This window comes from Rhinolophus sinicus, chromosome 3 (genome assembly GCF_057876585.1).
Source record: "Rhinolophus sinicus isolate RSI-liver-muscle chromosome 3, RSI-T2T, whole genome shotgun sequence".
Taxonomy (NCBI): domain Eukaryota; kingdom Metazoa; phylum Chordata; class Mammalia; order Chiroptera; family Rhinolophidae; genus Rhinolophus; species Rhinolophus sinicus.
In genome coordinates this window covers 155,631,926-155,650,901 of record NC_142503.1, presented here as the reverse complement: position 1 = coordinate 155,650,901, position 18,976 = coordinate 155,631,926, and the positions used below count along the sequence as shown (strand labels likewise).

The 18,976-nt window shown below is 47.2% G+C and overlaps 1 protein-coding gene across 4 annotated transcripts in view; it reads left to right on the top strand.

Moving 5' to 3' along the window:
• The first annotated feature begins 1,179 nt into the window (after nucleotides 1–1,179).
• Nucleotides 1,180–18,976, top strand: part of DAPK2 (death associated protein kinase 2) — a 113,825-nt gene continuing 96,028 nt past the window's right edge. Inside the window, exons 1-2 of one of the 4 annotated variants that reach the window (XM_074327592.2) lie at nucleotides 1,180–1,276; nucleotides 7,273–7,376. In XM_074327592.2, coding sequence (XP_074183693.2) covers nucleotides 7,285–7,376 — 92 coding nt within the window. In that variant the 5' untranslated portion in view covers nucleotides 1,180–1,276; nucleotides 7,273–7,284. Of the gene's footprint in view, nucleotides 1,277–1,429; nucleotides 1,586–2,027; nucleotides 2,113–7,272; nucleotides 7,377–18,976 lie in introns of those variants that run through there. The other 3 variants (XM_074327590.2, XM_074327593.2, XM_074327591.2) reach the window with 3 other exon arrangements.

Sequence of the window (18,976 nt, the reverse complement as noted above, 5' to 3'; positions counted from 1 at the left end):
GGTACTGACTGACCATGTACATGAAGAAGCCTCCACAATAGTCCCTTCTCCAGCCATTCGGGTCTCCCCAGTGGATGCCTCAGCTTTGTGGAGCAGAGATAAGCCACACGTGCTATTTCTGACCTTCGGAATTTGTGAGCCTAACAAAGTTGTTGTTTCAAGCCACCAAAGGTGGTTTCTTATACATGAATAGATAACTGGACTGGAGGGGTTTTTTGAGGGTGGTCTGAGGAGGAAGGGTGTCCCTATGCTTAGTGGATGTCCTCCTTTGCCAGCTGAATTTCGGATGCCGCCTCTGGGCTTGGATAATTGCTCCAGGTAGCGTGGTGCTTTTGGGAGAGGAAGCTAGGAGCCTGCACTGACCTGAGAGGTTGTAAAGTTTATAAACAAGGAAGTCGGGGGTATTTCCCCAGGCTGTACCAGACCCTGAAGTACTGGCCAGCTGGTAGGTGGGTTCCTCGGTACTTGTCAGTCCCGGTGTGGGAGAGGCTAAAGGGCGGAAGGAAGGCTGCTCACTCAGGCAGAGGTCCTATACGTGCACCTCTAACGGTCTCATTTCAGTCTCACAACAGCTCCATTACATGCTGTATGAGGGGGTGTTTCCCCCATTTTACTGATGAAGGAAAAGCTCAGGTGCCATGCGGAAGACCAAGGCTGTCTTGAGAAGCTCCGTGGGTGACCCAGGGATGGAAGCTCTGGGAAGGGGGCTTCCATTTCCTTTGGCTAAACAGCCTCTTGTCTTGAAGTAAGAACACTGAACTCGGCTGAAGTTCCGTTTCTGTTTCCTTCCTCCCCCATCCCCCTCATTCCTTTTTTCCTCCCGGGATTTGGGGGTAAGGAAGAGAGGAGGAATCCACTTGCAAGTTCTTTATTAGGGAAGGCTTGATGAAGATGAGGGGTTTCACTCACCAGTCGTGCCAGGGCTGGGGTAGAGAGGGCAAACGAAGGCAGGCTACTCCCAAGCGTGGGGTGGTGGTGAGTCGAGGAGTGTCCCACCCCATCACAGCCCCCACCGCACCGTGAAACGTGGGTGGCGAGGTTCCCAGAAGAATCCGTGCGGTGTCAGGGAGCATGCTGGCTGGCAGGGATGAAGCAGCCTATTCCCTAGTGGGACTTCCTCTCTCACGGAGTGTGTTGGGGGATGGGGCAATGGAAATACCATTTTCTGAGCGATGTTATGTCTCATGCATCAGTCCATTTGAATCAATTTCCAGACCAGGCTTGGAGAAGTTAGCTGACTTGCGCAAGGCCACACAGCACGCGAGGGGCACAGCGGGTAAGGAAGCCTGGAGGGTCTTGCTAGAACTCTGGAAGTGACCGCCCGGACCTGGCAGCCTGGCTCTGGGCCCCCATCCCGGGGCTGTCCGGAGGGGCTTCCAGCAGGCGGCGCCCTGAGCCCCGTCCCGGGCCACGGGGCGCGCCTCCAGCCGGCGCCCTGGCTGGCCGCTCCGCCCCCTCGGCTCCTCAGTGGTTCGGCGGGCGGGCGCCCGGCGACTGGGAGGAGAGCCGAGCCGAGCGCCGCGCACCCCACTGCGCGCCCGGTGCCCCCGAGCCCACCGCGCCCACCGCAGCGGAGCCTTGTGCAGTGAGTAGTGCCGGTGTGCGGGCTCGACGGGCGGATGGGGCGCGTGGCCAGACGGCAGCGGCGTCCCGGGGCTGGGGATCGCGGGGCAAATTGCTCCGGGCGCACTCTCGAGTTCCCTAAGCCCGCCGCCCCAGTCCCTGACGCCGCTCCCCGGGTAGGGCCCGCCGTGACTTTGGGCGCTGTGGCCGGCACTGGAACGTCAGGACCTGGCCGCTGCGCCCCCAGTGCGCGCTCCGAAACTTGGCACTTTGATCTGAGGACGGGGCGGCGGGCAGAGGCCTGGCACCCAGGGAGGAGATGGGAGACAGGCTTCCATCACGTTAAGGCCCCCTGACGGGGAAGAGAACTTCACATTTCTTGGAGGAGAGGGACCAGGTTTTCTTAGTATCAGCCTCCTCACACACCTTCTGCCCGCTTGTTCCAGGAGGTGATTCTAGGAGGCCGCTCCCTGCCCAGTGCGCTTCCTACGTTGCAGAATGAAGCTGTGAGCCCCGTGGTCAGGAGCTCGGCCTGGGGGAAGAGCTAGGGTGGGCACAAGGACAGCCAAGCAGGTCTGTGCAGGCGAGGGGAGAAAGCATAGAAGGTTGTTGTCTACAGTTGACCCCGACTCTGGGCCAGGCATTGTGGATGTCTCATGGCTCTGGCTAATACTCATTGTAACTCTGCAAGGTGGAACTTAGTATTCTCCCTTTAGGAAGGAGAAAATGAGACCCAGAGAGGTGAGCATGGAGACCATGCAGGTACTGGTAGATTAGGAATGTACACTGGGAAGAGAGGGCGCCATAGCTGGCTGCCTCAGAAACAGGTGGGAAAGTCACTCTGGACAGGTGGAGTGAGCACAGCCCCTGATACCTTGTACTCTAGAATCCAGGAGGGCAGCTGGGGGCTGTTGCTATGGTTTCTGATGCTCATTTCCCAACTGCCTCTGTAAGGTATTCCTGGGAGAGTCCTGGTGACTGAGGGATGCTGCCTTGGCCCCTTCACAAATACCTTGAGTCCTAGTCTTCCCAAACCACCCATCTCCCAGGATGTGTTTTTAGTACCTAAAGTGGACCCTTTGGGAAAGGCTTGGGTACAGGGCATAGGAGTTTGTGGACTCGGTGGTGTGTGCTGGTCTGGAGCAAGTTTCTGGCTGGCAGGAATGAGATCTGAACTGACGCTGAGCACAGCCCTAAGGCCTCCCTAGTTGTTACACGTGGGGGTGAACAAACAGGCTGCCCTGTGGAGCAGGACTTTCACTAAAAGAGATGGAGTTTCCTCCTGTCAACTTAGGTAGGTGGCTGATCTTTTGGGAGCCCCAGCTTCCTCAGCAGAGATTAGGGTGGGTCAAAGCCACGAATGCCTGGAGGGGCTTTGTAATGCCAGAGCCCCCTCCCTCCTGCTGGCAGCCTCCTCTGAGCCTGAGTGTGAGAATTCCTAATTGCAGGGCTGGGGTGGGAGGCGGAAGAGGACAATCATGCCTGCTCTTTGTGACGGTCCCATTTCACTGACTTGCACCGGGTGAAATGGGGTGAGGATCTCAGAGGTCAGCAGAGTGAGCTGGGGCCAGTGGGGGAGAGGTCTCCGTAGGACCAAGAGTCCCCTATGGGGTGATCCTCCAGGAGGCCACTGATTTCCCCCACCCTGGTGCCACCATTGGCGGGTTGGGAAAAACAGAACCCCAGGAAAAACAGCTGGAGTGGGCTGGAGGTGTGACTTTTAGTAAGTCCCTTCCCCTGTCTGGACCTCAGTTTCCTCCTTTTGTGAAACAAGTGGGTTAGACCCGATAGCAGTGGTTTTCAGACCCCCCTCCCAATGAGTTCTTACACGGAACCCCAACATATGGTATGGTTAAAGTAGAGCTGCTGTGGCTGCCCTTCCTCACACTGGTGGCTCTGGAAGCAGAGTCTAAAAATCCCCTACATGATCTTTGAGGCCCCTTTCTGTGAGGTTCTAGGAAATCTGTGTTAAACCTCAGAAGTGTCGCCTAGTGTTAGGGTTGGGGGCAGGAATATGATTTCTGGAGACTCCATTAAGAGAAATGTGGGCATTAAATGGGGCCTCATCCTTGGAATGCCTGGAGCCAGTGGCCTGTGCCTCTGGCCAAAAGTTGTAGCTGTGTCCCTCCCCTGGGCCGTGTGGTGTCATATTTTTAGAGCCAGAAAGGTACCTATGCCTCTGGGTCCTCCTGTGGGTCCTGATTGGTGACTATGTGTCCACCTCAGAGTTTCTCCTCTTTAGCTTCATGTTTCTAAACTGGTAAAACGCAAATTCACTTTAGGGAGAGATGTAAGAAAAGGGCTTTAAGTTGTTATCAGTTGTTTTTATCTAATGAGGTATCATCACTTATGGCATTCATGTTGTATAGAAGCGACTGCAAGGGACAGAGGTGAGACTGTCACAACCCCTGCCCTTAGGAGGCTCCAAGACAATAGGTAGGAGGTAAGCAACTCACATTTGTTGTGACCATCCAAGCACTATTGTGCACATTTTACATATGATATCTCATTTGTCCCATAAATTAGATATAAGATTCATTTTGTAGTATGTAAAACTTTGCGTAAAAAAGAAGTATATGTCCCATGTACCCATGTAAGCACTACCCAGATCAGGAAGCAGCGGAGCTAGCGCCCTGAAACCCCCTGCTGTTCCCTTCCAGGCATGCTCTCCCATCCAGGGGTAACCACTGTTCTGATTTCTAGCACCATAAGTTTTGCCTAAGTGGAATCACACAGTATGAAGTCTTCTGTGTTTGGCTTCTTTCATTCAATATTATGTTGTGAGTTTCATCTAGGTAGTGTCACGTAGCAGTAGTTTATTCTCATTGTTGTGTAATAATTCCATCGATGGGATAACTCTATCCATTCATCTATTGATGGACATTTGGTTGTTTCCAAATTCTAGTTATTACTAATAATGCTGCTGTGAGCATTCTGACATGAACCATTGAGAAAACATCTGCATGCAGCTTCTTAGGTATGTCCATAGGAACTGCCCAGCAGTTTTCCAAAGTGGTTGTCCCAGTGTTTGAGAGTCCTAGTTGCTCACCAACACTAGGCATTGTCTAGACTCTTTTTCCATGTAAGTAATTGGAAACTCAACAATGTTATCCTGTGCTCATTGTGTGCTGGTCAGTGGCAGAGCTCGGATTTGAACCCAGGCCCTTGTGACTATGGAATCTGTGCTCCTTTCCTCTGGGTTAGACGTGGCTATAGATTATGATGAGCCAGATGATGATATAAGTTCTCACCCTAAAAATGTATGAGGAACCCTCTCTGGGAATTTAAAGAGGGGGAGAATTTTCATCTGTATGGGTGAGAAAAAAGGTCATGGAGCCTCACAGAGATGTAGCAGTGGCGCCACTAGGAAGGCTCTCCAGGTGGGCCTTTCATGGAAGGGACGCTGCTTGAACTGAGGCATGGCAGGGGTAAAAGTTTTGGGGGAGTGGGAAAAAGTCTACTTTGGCTGTAATATAGGTTATGTGGGGGGAGGGGCCCAAGGCTGAGAAAGTGAACTGGGACCAAACTCGTGGGTCTAGTTTGTCTTTGGAGCTCCCTGCCCCCACCCCAGCCACCCAGGCTGTAGAACCCAAGGATGGGCTTGTTTTGCTGGGGAGCTGGATTGCTTCAAATCCAGCTCAGCTCCTGGTAACAAATGGCCCTGGCCTTGTGCCAAAGGAGGATCTTAGCTGTTCTGGGACCACTCTCACAGTATCTACTAACAGAACTTTTTGGCGTTTTCTGCTCCCAGCTAGCTGTGTAAAATTAGTAAACTACCTCCAGCCCCCCCAGCCCCCACCCCCCCAGGATCTGCACAAATAATTTATTTGGAATGATTTTTTTCAGCACAAAGAAGATGGTGGGTAGCAGGCCTGCCACCCTCTAGGTTTATCTCAGGAGATTTGCTAGGGTGCGTTAGGGTTGGGGTGAGCGTGTCAAGCTTCTGACTCTGGTCAAGCCACATTTGCCAGGAGGATCTCCAAACCTTTCCTCAGAAAGGAACGGAATTGGTTGTCTCAATGGCTGTGGGAAGCAGAAACACAAACATTAGCCTGCGATGAGTCAAATAATATTGGTAACAATCATCCTGTTATTTGCCCAGCAGTTTATGTGCTTTATCACAATGGATCCTCACACAGATGTGTGAAGTAGGTGATATAGATGTTATCACCCCTGTTTACCGATGAGGGGAACTGAGGCCCAGAGCGGGTGCCAACCTGCTGTGAGTAGCACACCTGTATCATATACACCCAGACCAGCCTAGAACTGGGGCTCCTAGAGCCTGCTCTTTTCGGTATCCCATGCTCGCTGGGCCCTGGTCAAGTACAAAGGGAAGACCAAGTGGGGAGGAGAATGTGTGATGGCCCGTGAGTGCCGACAGGCAGGAGGTCAGCAGGTGACCCTGAGAGTAAAGCCTGGAGGTCTTCAGGGATGTATGTGCTTCAGTGGAAGGGAGGGTGGCGGGTGGCATCTTGGTAACACAGCTCTGGTTTGCAGAGGGCAAAGATGGAGGAAAGAGGGTGAAATGTACACATCACCAGAAAGTTAGAACGCTCAGCCACTTGGCATTGATGAGTTGCGTCCTTATGTAATGGCGCCTCCACCCAGCCTGGTGAAAACAGTCTTTTGGGGATCATGGAGTCTGGGTGTGGTTGGTATCTGATTGGCAGGCTGAAGAAAAGCTGCCAACACTAGCCAAAATGAGCTCTGAGAGGCCTGTGCTAATGATTCTTGAAAGACACATCAACAGGCAGCTGGTGTTATATTTGTGGTTTGCAGATGGTATCTGGGGCCCTGCCCTCAGGGTGCTGTCCAGGGTGGCAAGAATGGGTGAGCTCCTTGGGGCAGGGGGATCCCAGGGCAGGATGCAGACAGTCTCTTCTGGTGGATTGGTGAGCACTCCGCATGACCCAGAGTTGTCCTGTGGTTCTCACGGAGGTGCCCTCGGCAGGCAGAGTTAGCTCCATTTTTCAGATGAGGAAACTGAGGCTCCTCTGACATGAGATGAGGTCACAGAGCTAGCTGTGGGTGAAACTGGAACTAGAACCTCAGGCTTCTGGTGCCTGTTGTAATTTGTCACACCACTCCCACCCATCTTTCCCTTGGGGTGATGAGTGAGAGTTTACACATCAGTTCAGACTCTCATTCTGGTGGCACAGCCCCTCAGGGAGCTGAGGTCATGAAATCCCTTACCTTTTGACTACATTTTATAATTTACAAAATAATTTTATGATTTGCAGTTGGTTTTTATAGCATCAGCCCCTTTTATAGATAGGGAAGCTGAGTCTTCCGCAGTTTAAATGACTTACTCAAGTAAAACTGAGACTTGAACCCCGATCTTCTGACTCAAACGAGTGTTCTTTCTCCTCCATCACAACTGCCTCTTTTCTCAGTGCACCTGAATTTCCTGGGAACAAGTTGCTGAAGTTGCCACGGCTCTGTTTCTCCGATTGTTCAGAGCAGATCTGAAGACGTGAGGAGTGCTCTTTTTCTGTCTCTTTCACACATTTGAATTAATCTAAATCAAATAAGAACCATACAGTGTCATTTGGTCACAGGTCAGGAAAGGCTTGAGCAGGGCAGTTCTTGAGGAACCAGTGCTATGGATTATTGTCAAATTACCAACTCCCTAGCAGCTGATTAGTTTTAGACCCAGACTCTTAGGCTTGTGCCAATTTACACATCTGTCCTAATCTCAGGTTTCTTCAGTTTCAGGGCTGTATGCTCGATATCTCAATGAGGAGCCCAAACATGGAGACGTTCAAGCAACAGAAGGTGGAGGACTTTTACGACATCGGAGAGGAGCTGGGAAGGTAAGAGGCTGTGAGAGGCAGAGAGGGTGCGAGATGGAGCCAAGAATATGCTTCTCTTGGTACACTTGTCACTTGACCTTGTAGGGCACGAGCTTGTCACATGTCACAGGACTCATGGGAAGCTTTAAAAACAATCCTGAGGTTTATTCATCTCCATGCGTGGCTCTGCAAATAGTCATGTCTCTGGAAATAAAGATTTGCTGGCAGAAGGCGCTAGCACTGTTGAGTTCTGTGTTTTCAATATATTCTGGCTGAGAGTTATGGTGGATCTCAGTATATCTTGGTTTATCTGTTATTTTTCTCACAAAGCTCTCCTTAGGCTCTGGACTGAGACCTGACCTGCTGGTTTTCTTCTCCAAGTCCCTCTTGGCATTTTCCATGGCTCCCGGGATTTTGTTTCATAAGCTCAGAGCCCAAATGGGAGGTGAAGTAATCCTCCTGAAAGTGGATTTGCATTGAGTAACAAGCCACACGAACCTAGTCATGAAGGTTTCTGGGATCTGAGTTATCGGGTGCATTTCCAGTTTTGCTAAACCCAGAATGCAGCCAAGGCTAACCTCTGAGGGACGAAAGTAGTTACTATTTGGGAGAAATGAAGGTTTTCCCAAAGCTCTCTTTTTGCCTTCCATTTCTAACAACTGTTAATACTTAGATGGTGTTTTAGTGATTACAGAACACTCGTCCTGAAGGTTCATTCTCACAACAATGCATGAAAGGAGAATTATTTTTACTTTCGTTTATCAGATGAGGAAACTGTGGTCCAAAGTGTTTAAGCAAGTTGCCCAAAGTTGCTTAGCCAGCAAGTGACATAGCCAAGGTCTGGCCAGTCCAGTCTGTAACTGCACACCTGTTGGCTCTCCCTTCTGTGCGTGGCACTTGTACACGCACACGTGTTCAGCAGTGTACCCAGACTCACCTTTCACACACCCAGCAGAGCAAAAACATGGGGCTTAGGGCCTCTACTGTATCCAAGAGGCAAAACAGGAGGCCTTTCCCCTTTGTAGAGCCCTTGGGTCAGGACTAGTCCTTTACTTGCTTTTATTTTTAAAAGACAGAGCTTGAAAGCTGGAGCCTTACTCTGAGAAGAAGGGGGGGTGAGCCTGCTTCACTTTTAGCCAATGCTTGTCTTGGGTGACTGGCTGGCTGGCTGAGTGAGGGAGGAAGAGATGCAGAGACCCCAGAGAGGGGTGACTCTGCTGCCTTGTGTCCGAGACCGCCTGACACTGGCAGTCCGGGGCCTGGTGAAGGGGTGGGAGGAAGACAGGCGGGGGTAGTCAGTCTGCCTCTGAATGGGAAGTCAGGTTCTCTTCTCCTCAGGTGCTTCTCCTGACCTGGGTGACTCCAGGGGGCAAGTGGCATCCTCAGCAGCAGACCCCGCCAATGGCATTCGATTCAGTGGCCTCACCTCAGCCACATCCTGTGTATAGGAATCGGTGTGAGGTGCCGTGGCTACAAAGACGAGGAGGACACAGAGCTCCCCCTGGTTGTGGGGGCAGCTGTGCGCAAGGGCAGAGTTGGATGCGACTAGGGTTGGGGTGGGCTAAGAACTGAGAAGTTGGAGGGGGGACTCTGAAAAAGGAAGGAAGGAAGCAGAACAGTTTCCTGGGGGATTCATCTATGATTCCTGCCTCGTTCTGTCTCTCCCCCACCCCATACATCAGAGCGATGAGCGCCAGAAGAGATCTCATGTTTTTCGTCCTCCCCTGTGCCTTCATGGACTCCGCCCACTTTTCTAAAGTGCTAACTGGACGTAGGGTGGTGAAGAGGCAGCAGAGGCCTGAGGCCTTTGCAATGGCTTGACATCCTAGGATTTGTGGTCTAGAGGTCAGATGAGCTGGAAGGCCGTTGAAGGTCCTTTCTAACAGGCCCTTCATCTGATCGTTGAGGCAACTGAGGCTCAGCGAGGGGAAGGTCTCGCCGGGGGCCGTAAACAGGTTGGAACGAGAGCTGCCTCCAGATAACTGCTTAGCTTCTGAAGGGACAGTTCTATCTTTCTCTCCTCCCCTTCTTTTCTTCTCTTAGCATACTATTGAGGACCTACTGTGTGCCAGGCACTGTCCAAGGCTGTGGTAAATAAACAGACATTCCTGCCCTCTTGCAACTTATGATCCATTGGTGGAGAAAGGCACTAAACAAGTGGCTAAGGGAACACAAAAGGACACATCATCATAGCATGTGTTAAGGGCTACAAAAGGAGACAGCAGGGTGCTCTGAGAGAGAAGAGGGGATGGAGGTTAGACTAGCTGGTCAGGGAAGCCTGGGTGCTCTGAGAACTGAGAACTGAGGGGTCAATATACAGGTAGAGGCAACAGCATGCACATAAACCCCATGGGGAAGGGCCTGGGGCCTGAGCTGCTGGCAGGAGGCCCATGTGGCCTTAGAATTGGAGCTGTGGGTCAGTGGTACTCGATGAGGTTGGAGACATAGGTGGGGGCCAGATGCAGCTGGCGAGCTCCCTGTGAACACAGAGTGGTGGAGAGGTTTGGCCTTAGGGGTCACGCAGATTGGGGTTGTGGATTCCTTCCTGGCTGTGCGACCTTAGGACAGCTTACGCAACCTCTCTGAGTCTCAGTTTTCTTGCCTGTAAGACAGGAATGACAACAATATTTACCTCACGGCTATGGGGGTTACATGAGATGCTGAGTCAGAGCTGGGCACAGGGTAAGTGTTCAGTGAGCAGGAGCTTCTGGCCTTTGAAGTAAGTTTGGGGCTTCAGGGTCCTGGCTCCCACCTATGGAGCCCATAGGAGGAAGGTGTAGGGCTCTGCAGGGAGAACAGCAATGGAAAGTGGTCACTTTTATATTGGGGAGAGCTGTATGTCAACCTACTTTCTTGGCTGTCAGTGAGTACCCTAGCCCACACTCAGGACTAGCTTCTTGATTTTTAGCTCCTCATTAAATCCTTACTATGCAGAAATGAAAATGAATGACAGTCGTTTTTCATTTTTACCTGTGCTGACAGTGAAGCTCACGAACATAATGTTGAGCGAAGGAAGCCAGAGTTAAACAGCCCATACTGTATAATTCCATTTGTGTGAAGTTCAAAACAAGCAAAATGAATCACATGGGTTAGAAGTCAGAATAGTGGTTATTTGGGGGACTAGTGACTGGAAAAGGTCACAGGGGGATTTCTGGGGTGTAGGTATTGTTCTGTGTTTTTTTTTTTTAATTTTATTTTATTAAATTTATTGGGGTGACAATTGTTAGTAAAATTATATAGATTTCAGGTGTACAATTCTGTATTACATCATCTATAAATCCCATTGTGTGTTCATCACCCAGAGTCAGTTCTCCTTCCATCACCATATATTCGATCCCCCTTACCCTCATCTCCCACCCCCCATCCCCCACCCCCGCTTACCCTCTGGCAACCACTAAACTATTATCTGTGTCTATGAGTTTCTGTTTCTCATTTGTTTGTCTTGTTCTTTTGTTGTTTTTGGTTTATATACCACATATCAGTGAAATCACATGGTTCTCTGCTTTTTCTGTCTGACTTATTTCGCTCAGCATTACTCTCTCAAGATCCATCCATGTTGTCACAAATGTTCCTATATCATCTTTTCTTACCGCCGAATAATATTCCATTGTGTAGATATACCACAACTTCTTTATCCATTCATCTATCGAAGGACATTTTGGTTGTTTCCATGTCTTGGCCACCGTAAACAAAGCTGCAATGAACATTGGAGCACACGTGTCTTTATCTCTAAATGTTTTCAGATTTTTTGGGTAGATATCCAGGAGAGGGATTGCTGGGTCATATGGCAATTCTATTCGTAATTTTTTGAGGAACCTCCACACTGCCTTCCATAACGGCTGCACCAGTCTGCATTCCCACCAAAAGTGTATGAGGGTTCCTTTTTCTCCACAGCCTCTCCAACACTTGTTACTATTTGTCTTGTTGATGATAGCCATTCTGACTGGGGTGAGGTGATATCTCATTGTGGTTTTGATTTGCATTTCTCTGATGATTAGTGATGTTGAGCATTTTTTCATATGTCTATTTGCCATTTGTATGTCCTCTTTGGAGAAATGTCTCTTCAAGTCCTCTGCCCATTTTTCAATTGGGTTGTTTGTTTTTTTGTTGTTGAGTTTCATGAGTTCCTTGTATATTCTGGACACTAGCCCCTTATCGGAGGCACTGTTTGCAAAAATCTTCTCCCATTCAGTTGGTGGCCTCTTTATTTTGTCGATGGTTTCTTTTGCTGTGCAGAAGCTTTTAAGTTTAATATAGTCCCATTCGTTTATTTTAGCTTTTACTTCCATTGCCTTTGGAGTCAAGTTCATAAAATGCTCTTTGAACCCAAGGTCCGTAAGTTTAGTACCTATGTTTTCTTCTATGCAGTTTATTGTGTCAGGTCTTATGCTTAAGTCTTTGATCCATTTTGAATTAACTTTGGTACATGGTGACAAATAGCAGTCCAGTTTCATTCTTTTGCACGTGGCTATCCAATTCTCCCAGCACCATTTATTGAAGAGGCTGTCTTTGCTCCATTGTATGTTTTTAGCTTCTTTGTCAAAAACTATCTGTCCATATTTATGTGCTTTTGTTTCTGGGTTCTCAATTCTATTCCATTGGTCTATGTGTCTGTTTTTCTGCCAATACCATGCTGTTTTGATTATTGTACCCCTGTAGTACAAGCCAAAGTCAGGAAGTGTGATACTTCCATTATTGTTCTTTTTTCTTAAGATTGCTTTGGCTATTCGGGGTCTTTTGTGGTTCCAAACAAATCTGATGATTTTTTGTTCTATTTCTTTAAAATATGCCATTGGGATTTTGATGGGGATTGCATTGAATCTGTATATTGCTTTGGGTAATATGGCCATTTTAACTATGTTGATTCTTCCAATCCATGAGCACGGAATGTCTTTCCATTTCTTTGTGTCTTCTTCAATTTCTTTCAAAAATGTCTTATAGTTTTCAGCATATAGGTCTTTCACATCCTTGGTTAAGTTTATTCCTAGGTATTTTATTCTTTTTGCTGCAATTGCAAAAGGAATTGTTTTTTGTATTTCTTTTTCTGAGATTTCATTGTTAGTATATAGGAAGGCAATGGACTTTTGTGCGTTGATTTTGTAGCCAGCAACTTTACTGTATTCGTTGATTGTTTCTAATAGCTTTTTGGTGGAGTCTTTAGGGTTTTCTATATATAGCATCATGTCATCTGCAAAGAGTGATAATTTAACTTCTTCATTCCCAATTTGGATGCCTTTTATTTCTTTCTCTTGCCTGATTGCTCTGGCAAGGACTTCCAACACTATGTTGAAAAGCAGAGGTGATAGGGGACATCCCTGTCGTGTTCCTGAACGTAGAGCAAAGGGCTTCAGTTTTTCTCCATTAATTATGAGATTAGCAGAGGGCTTGTCATATATGGCCTTTGATATGTTAAGGTATTTTCCTTCTATACCCATTTTATTAAGTGTTTTAATCATAAATGGATGTTGTATCTTGTCAAATGCTTTTTCTGCATCAATTGATATAATCATATGATTTTTGTCCTTTATTTTGTTTATGTGATGTATCACATTGATGGATTTGCGTATGTTGAACCATCCTTGTGCCCCGGGGATGAACCCCACTTGGTCGTGATGAATAATCTTTTTAATGCATTGTTGTATTCGATTTGCTAGAATTTTATTTAGGATTTTTGCATCGGTATTCTTGTTCTGTTTTTTGGTCTGAGTGCCTGTTTCACTCGTTTCATGAAAATACATCAAGCTGTGCCTGTTCACGTACATTTTCCTGTAGGTATGTTATACCTTAGCTAAAACCACATGTTAACAGACAAGGAATCTTGTCTCCCTCCACTCCCTGCCCTGGTCTGGTCCCTGAAGCACATGTTTCTGATTCCTTTGGGGGGTCTTCTCTGTCCTTGTCCTGTGAGTAAGACAACATCCGTCAGAAAAGCTGCAGAGTCCAGCTTTGGATGGGGACACGTGCCCCGGCTGGAGAGGCCTGCGCTCGGCAGGGACCTGGCCCTTTGTATCTTGCCTGATTTTTGGCTCCCCGCTCTAAGTGCAGACACTTGGCTGCACTCACATTTTGGCACCAGCCTGCTGGGGATGCTGGAGCAGTTGGAGAAATGCTGGCCTGCAGAGTCTGGCTGCTCCCAGCCTGGATAGCCGCTGTAGGGCAGAGCAGGGGAATATTAGAGTAGGGCTCACAAAGAGAAACTCATCCAAGCCTTCGTTTTATAGACTAGGCTAAGACCAGAGAGGTTAAGTGACACTTGTCCAAGGTTACATAGTGAACTGGTGATAGACCAGGGTAGGGACTGGTGGTCTAGGGCTTTGGCCATCACACCGTGAGGACCCACAAAGCACCAACTCATTTTTTTTCTTTAATTTGAATGCTTCTGGGGAGTGGGGGAGAATATATGGTCAGATGGTCTTTTCTGTTTGACCTTGAGGGTAGAGTAGCAAGGTCAGAATCAGGAGGTAAGCATTTGGGAAGGAGTGACGTTCCCCAGGGGAAGAGTGCTAGTGGATGGGCCCCGTGATGAATAGCGTATGCCTAAGGATACAAGGTAATTGAATGTAAGCAGCATGGAATAATCAGTGGTTTCTTCTTTCCTGTATTACTTTCCTTTACTTAGATTATCAAATTATGATATTAACATAAAATCATAAAGTGTTACTGTTAAACTGGATCTCAACAAGAATTTAGTCCAAGTCTCCATTTTATAGACAATGAAAAGTGATGCCCAGAGAAGAGAGGTGATTTGTCCAAGGTCACAGCAAGCAATATAGGAGGTGGAACTGAAAGAACTTTTCAGTTACACTGTGCTAGTTTAAACAAACAGACAAAAGCCTTTATATGTACCTTCAACTTTTATCCACAGTCTCCACCTCTCTCAGGGAGCGTCCCTCATCATTACCACATCCATCCTCTTACCCCCTCCTCCCTCCCTGGTGAAGACAGAGGCCATAAGCCCTGCTACTTATTCACAGGGTGAGAGGTACCCCGCTAGGTACTTAACCTGCCAATCGCCTTTTGTAGGGACAGGAGCCTTGGGCCAGGGAGGAATCCACTGCTGTCAGACTTCACCCTTCTTGGGAGCTGAGGAATTCCCTGGAATGGCCGTGTTAATAGGGCCGCCTGCCAGACCTGTCTCCCAGTGGGGTCCTCTGTGGTTAACATCACCCACTACATACTCAGCTTAAGCAGGGCAACCTCCTTTGAGAGAGAAACGAAAACCTACAGGAAATGTGTAAGGGATCAGATTTACCCAGGCTGGATGCTACGGCCCAGACCAGCCACAAAGCGCTGTAGAACGCAACAATAATAGGTGTTTGTGTTTACCAGTCTCAGTGCTTGGGAAAAGGGTTTCCAAGATGAACTCTGAAGCGGAGGGGCTTTTACTATTTCTTTTTAAATTAAAAAAAAAATTATTATAGAAGTGATGCATGGCAAGTATCATGAAGTTATGAAGAGTTAAAGTAAAAAGCAGAACTCCCTCTGCCTTTTCTCCACATCTCACACCTACAGGTAGACTTTGATGATAATTTTCTTCTGTTGCCTTTTAGAGCTTTTCTAAGTACTGAAGTGTGTCCGTGGACCCAGCTGGGATCACATGACCGTAATAATCTATAACTTGCTTTTTTCCTACAATACGTTGAATATCTTTTTATAGACATGTATATATATATCTATGAGATGTGCATAATTTGGATGACAGTTTTTTTATTTTAATAAAAAATTTAAGAAGATAGTTTAAGCCAATAAAAGATGAGCAGCCTTGGGGTGGCCAGTTACCTCTGTTGGTTAGAGCATGGTGCTAATAACCGGTGTATTCCCCGCATTGGTTGCCGGTTTAATCCTCGCATTGGCCTCGCTGCGCCCTCCTTAAAAACAAACAAACAAATAAATAAATAATAGAAGTAAAAAAGACAAAACATAAAATGCAAGAAACAAAAACCAAAAAAAGATTAGCAGCCTTAACACAACAGCTATTTTTATTTCTGTCTCCTAATCTTTCCATGGCTGTTTCTCACATCCACGCTTCCTGTCGTCTTTTGTGTCTACTTGAGGGACACATACACTCATTGTTCACATCCCCCCAAGTGCTAAGCTACTGGGGCAGGTCCGGGCGAGAGGTCCCCCGAGGCGAGAGGTCCCCCAAACTTCTGTCACTTCTCTTTGCGCTTGCTGGGAAAAATTAAACTTTTCTTTTAAGGTCCAGATGAAATGTTGTCTTTCTGGCAAAGCCTATCATGACCCACCCCATCCTATCCCACCCCCTTCTGTGGATTTAAGTACCTCTTATTCTGGACCCACATCTCTATCAAGTGCTAAACTCATCGTGCCTCATGTTACACAAAAGGGTTCACCTGGTCATCTTCCCTGCTGGAATGGAGGTTCCTCCAGGCTGGACTTATCCATCCATTCACCTCCCTGCCGCCGCAGTGTCCAGCCCAGGCCTTTTATACTTGATAAGTGCTCGGCTTCCACAGATACCCATCAGTTAAGTGCAGAGCTGTCTGGAACATGCCTGGAGTTAAATCTCAGGCAGAAAACCTCAGCCAAACCCCCAGCTTCCATAGGCCTTGGAATCCATGAACCCCCAGGATTCTCCAAACACATAGTGGGAAACAAAACAAAAATTACCTCTATTTCCTGGATGCACATTCTTGTATTTAATCTTTGTAATGCCCTGTGAAGCAGTTATTATTCCCATTTTAGGGATGAAGAAACTCGGTCTCTAAAATGTTAGGTAAGTGGCTCAAGAAATATAGACAGACCTACCTTATCCAGAAGGAGCCGTGTGAGAAAATTCCATTTTGTGCAACACAGCAAATCTTAGAGAAAGTCAGAAATAACAGCCAGAAATTTCTCTGGTCAGAGCCCTGTTTGCACTAGGCTGAGATTTTGTGCCTCTCTGACACACATGCTTCTATTTCCTGTTGCTGGGAAAGGGAAAGTGACCGACATGTGTGAGGAATCCTGCCCTCATATCAGTGTGTGTCGAGCACATTCCATCCTTCCAGAACAATGAGCTGGATCACATTCCTGCTTCCCAGACGAGGAAACCAAAGCTCAGAGAAGTTACACAGTGGTCTCCTGTCACTCAAATGCAAAAGGCTTCCTTGCCACTAACACGAAGCTTGTCTGTGTCAGGCCCAGGAAGCTCTCAGCTTGGTGTTTGTGGCAAGGAAATCTTTTGGACCACAGCTGTGCCTTAGACAAGGCAGTGGTTTCCAAAAGACGAGTGAGTGTGTGAATGAGTGTGTGTACGTCTGGACTCTAGGTCATTTTCACAATCCGATGACTCTTCCCAGGCACCCACTGTATGACACAGGACACTTAGGGCTCAGGCCTGGCCCCAGAAGAGCTTAAGGCTAAGTGGGGCACAAGGATACTCTCTTCAAAAGCTAATGAAATGAGAAGATGGAACAGTCCATGAGAACATAGAGGGACCCCCAAAACATGTGGTGTTTGTTCAGAGGAGGAAGCTATTACCCTGGGTAAAGCAGCACCTCACAGGCTAATTCGGGAAATGGCAGGTAACCATCTTGAGGTAAGGTTTCTGCCAAGGACCGGGGAGCGTCAGGCCTGGGCGTGGGCAAGAGGGCCCGTGGAGAGGGTCGTCGGGATGGGGCTGCCAGGAGGATAGGCGACTGCAGAGGGCCCTGGGTGTCAGAAGCTGTGGGTGAGGGAGAGAGGCCTTGTTATAATCCTTTGTTAGGAAAACAAAGCACAAAGCCACTCAAAGTGGCTGCATTGCAGGCTTCAGTCAGAAGCTGGCACGCAGAGCAAATCACTTGCCCTGAGGGGTCGGTCTCATTGAGCTCAGTTTGCATTATGAAAACTCTAAGAGCTGGAAGGAGGTACTTATGTGGGTAATTGAAACCATTATATACCTATTATCTACTGTATACACTTTCTTTTCTAATTTGTCACCAGCATATACATTTTGTGTTGTTGTTTTTTTGACTCAGTATTGTTTTATTTATATCTTTCATGTATCCAGAGTCAATATAACTTAAAACATTTTTTTGTTTCAAAATAACTTCAAATATAACAGAAAAGTTTTCAGAATAACAACTCCTGTACACCTTTTATCCAGATACACCAATTTTTAACATTTTGTCACTTCCTCCCTCTCTCCCTCCCTCTCTCCCTCCCTCCCTCTATCTCCTCCTCCTCCTCCTGCTCCTCTTTCATCTTCTTTCTTCTTCCCTGCCTCCTTTCCTCCTTCCTTGCTTTCTGTCTGTCTGACTATTATTGTTTCTGAACCATTTGAGAGTCAGTGGCAGACATTATGCCTCTTCATCCTTAAATACTTCATTATTACATCTACTAAGGACATAGGTGACATAGATATTCTCTTTTGTAACCACGGTACAGTTTTCAAATTCAGGACATTTAACTCTGATACAATATTTTTGTTCCAGCTTTGCCAATTTCCCCATTAGTGTGCTTTATAGCAGAACATGATCCAGGGCAGGTCATATATTGCATTTCGTTGTCATATCTCTTTAGTCTCCTTCAATCTGGACAGTTCCTTAGCCTTTCTTTGACTTTTATGACATTGATATTTTTGAAGACTACTGACCATTTTTTTTCTTTTTAATAAATATGGATATAGTCCATATACTTTTGTTAGCTTCATAATATTTTGCTGTGTAGACATTCCCAATTTACTTAACTTTCCCCTATTGTTTCTCACTACTAAAAATAAATGTTTCTTTGAATACAGTTGTTTAATTTCCTCTCTCTGCTTTATTGCCCAGATGTGGAATACCAGGTCAAAGGTTATGAGTGATTTGCATAATGGTTGAAACTAGAAGTATTAAACCAGTTTACCAGGTCACCAGCATGCACTTATTCCCTTATGGCTTTGCCAACACTCTTTCATTGTTTTTGTGTATTTTTGGTAGTTTAAGAGTTTTGTAAAGGTATATTACTGTTTTTGCTGTGCAGAAATTTTTTTTTTTTAAGATTTTGTTGGGGAAGGGGAACAGGACTTTATTGGGGAACACTGTGTACTTCCAGGACTTTTTCCAAGTCAAGTTGCTGTCCTTTTTAAATCTTAGCTGTGGAGGGCACAGCTCAGCTCCAGGTCCAGTTGCCCTTTTCTAGTTGCAGGGGGCACAGCCCACCATCCTGTGTGTGAGTCGAACCGGCAACCTTGTGGTTGAGAGGACGAGCTCCAACCAACTGAGCCAGCTGGGAGGCAGCTTAGTTCAAGGTGCCATGTTCAATCTTAGTTGCTGTGGGCAGAGCCCGCCATCCTTTGCGGGAGTTGAGGAATCAAACCGGCAACCTTGTAGTTGAGAGCCCACTGGCCCATGTGGGAATCGAACCGGCAGCCTTTGGAGTTCGGAGCATGGAGCTCTAACTGCCTGCCGCCTGAGTCACCCCTGCTGTGCAGAAATTTAAAGTAGGGTTTTTTTGTGCTTCTCTCTTAATTCCAATCTTTCTGCTTTCTGCTACTTTACCTTTTTTCATGGTGTTTACATTTCATTTTCATTTAATTACCTTTCCACTCATTTTCATGGATAATTTGAAGTTCCGACGGCAACATAAGGCAAATATATATAATTCTTCTCATTTTGTAAAAGATGAAAATGAGGCCCAGAAAACTTACCTGACCT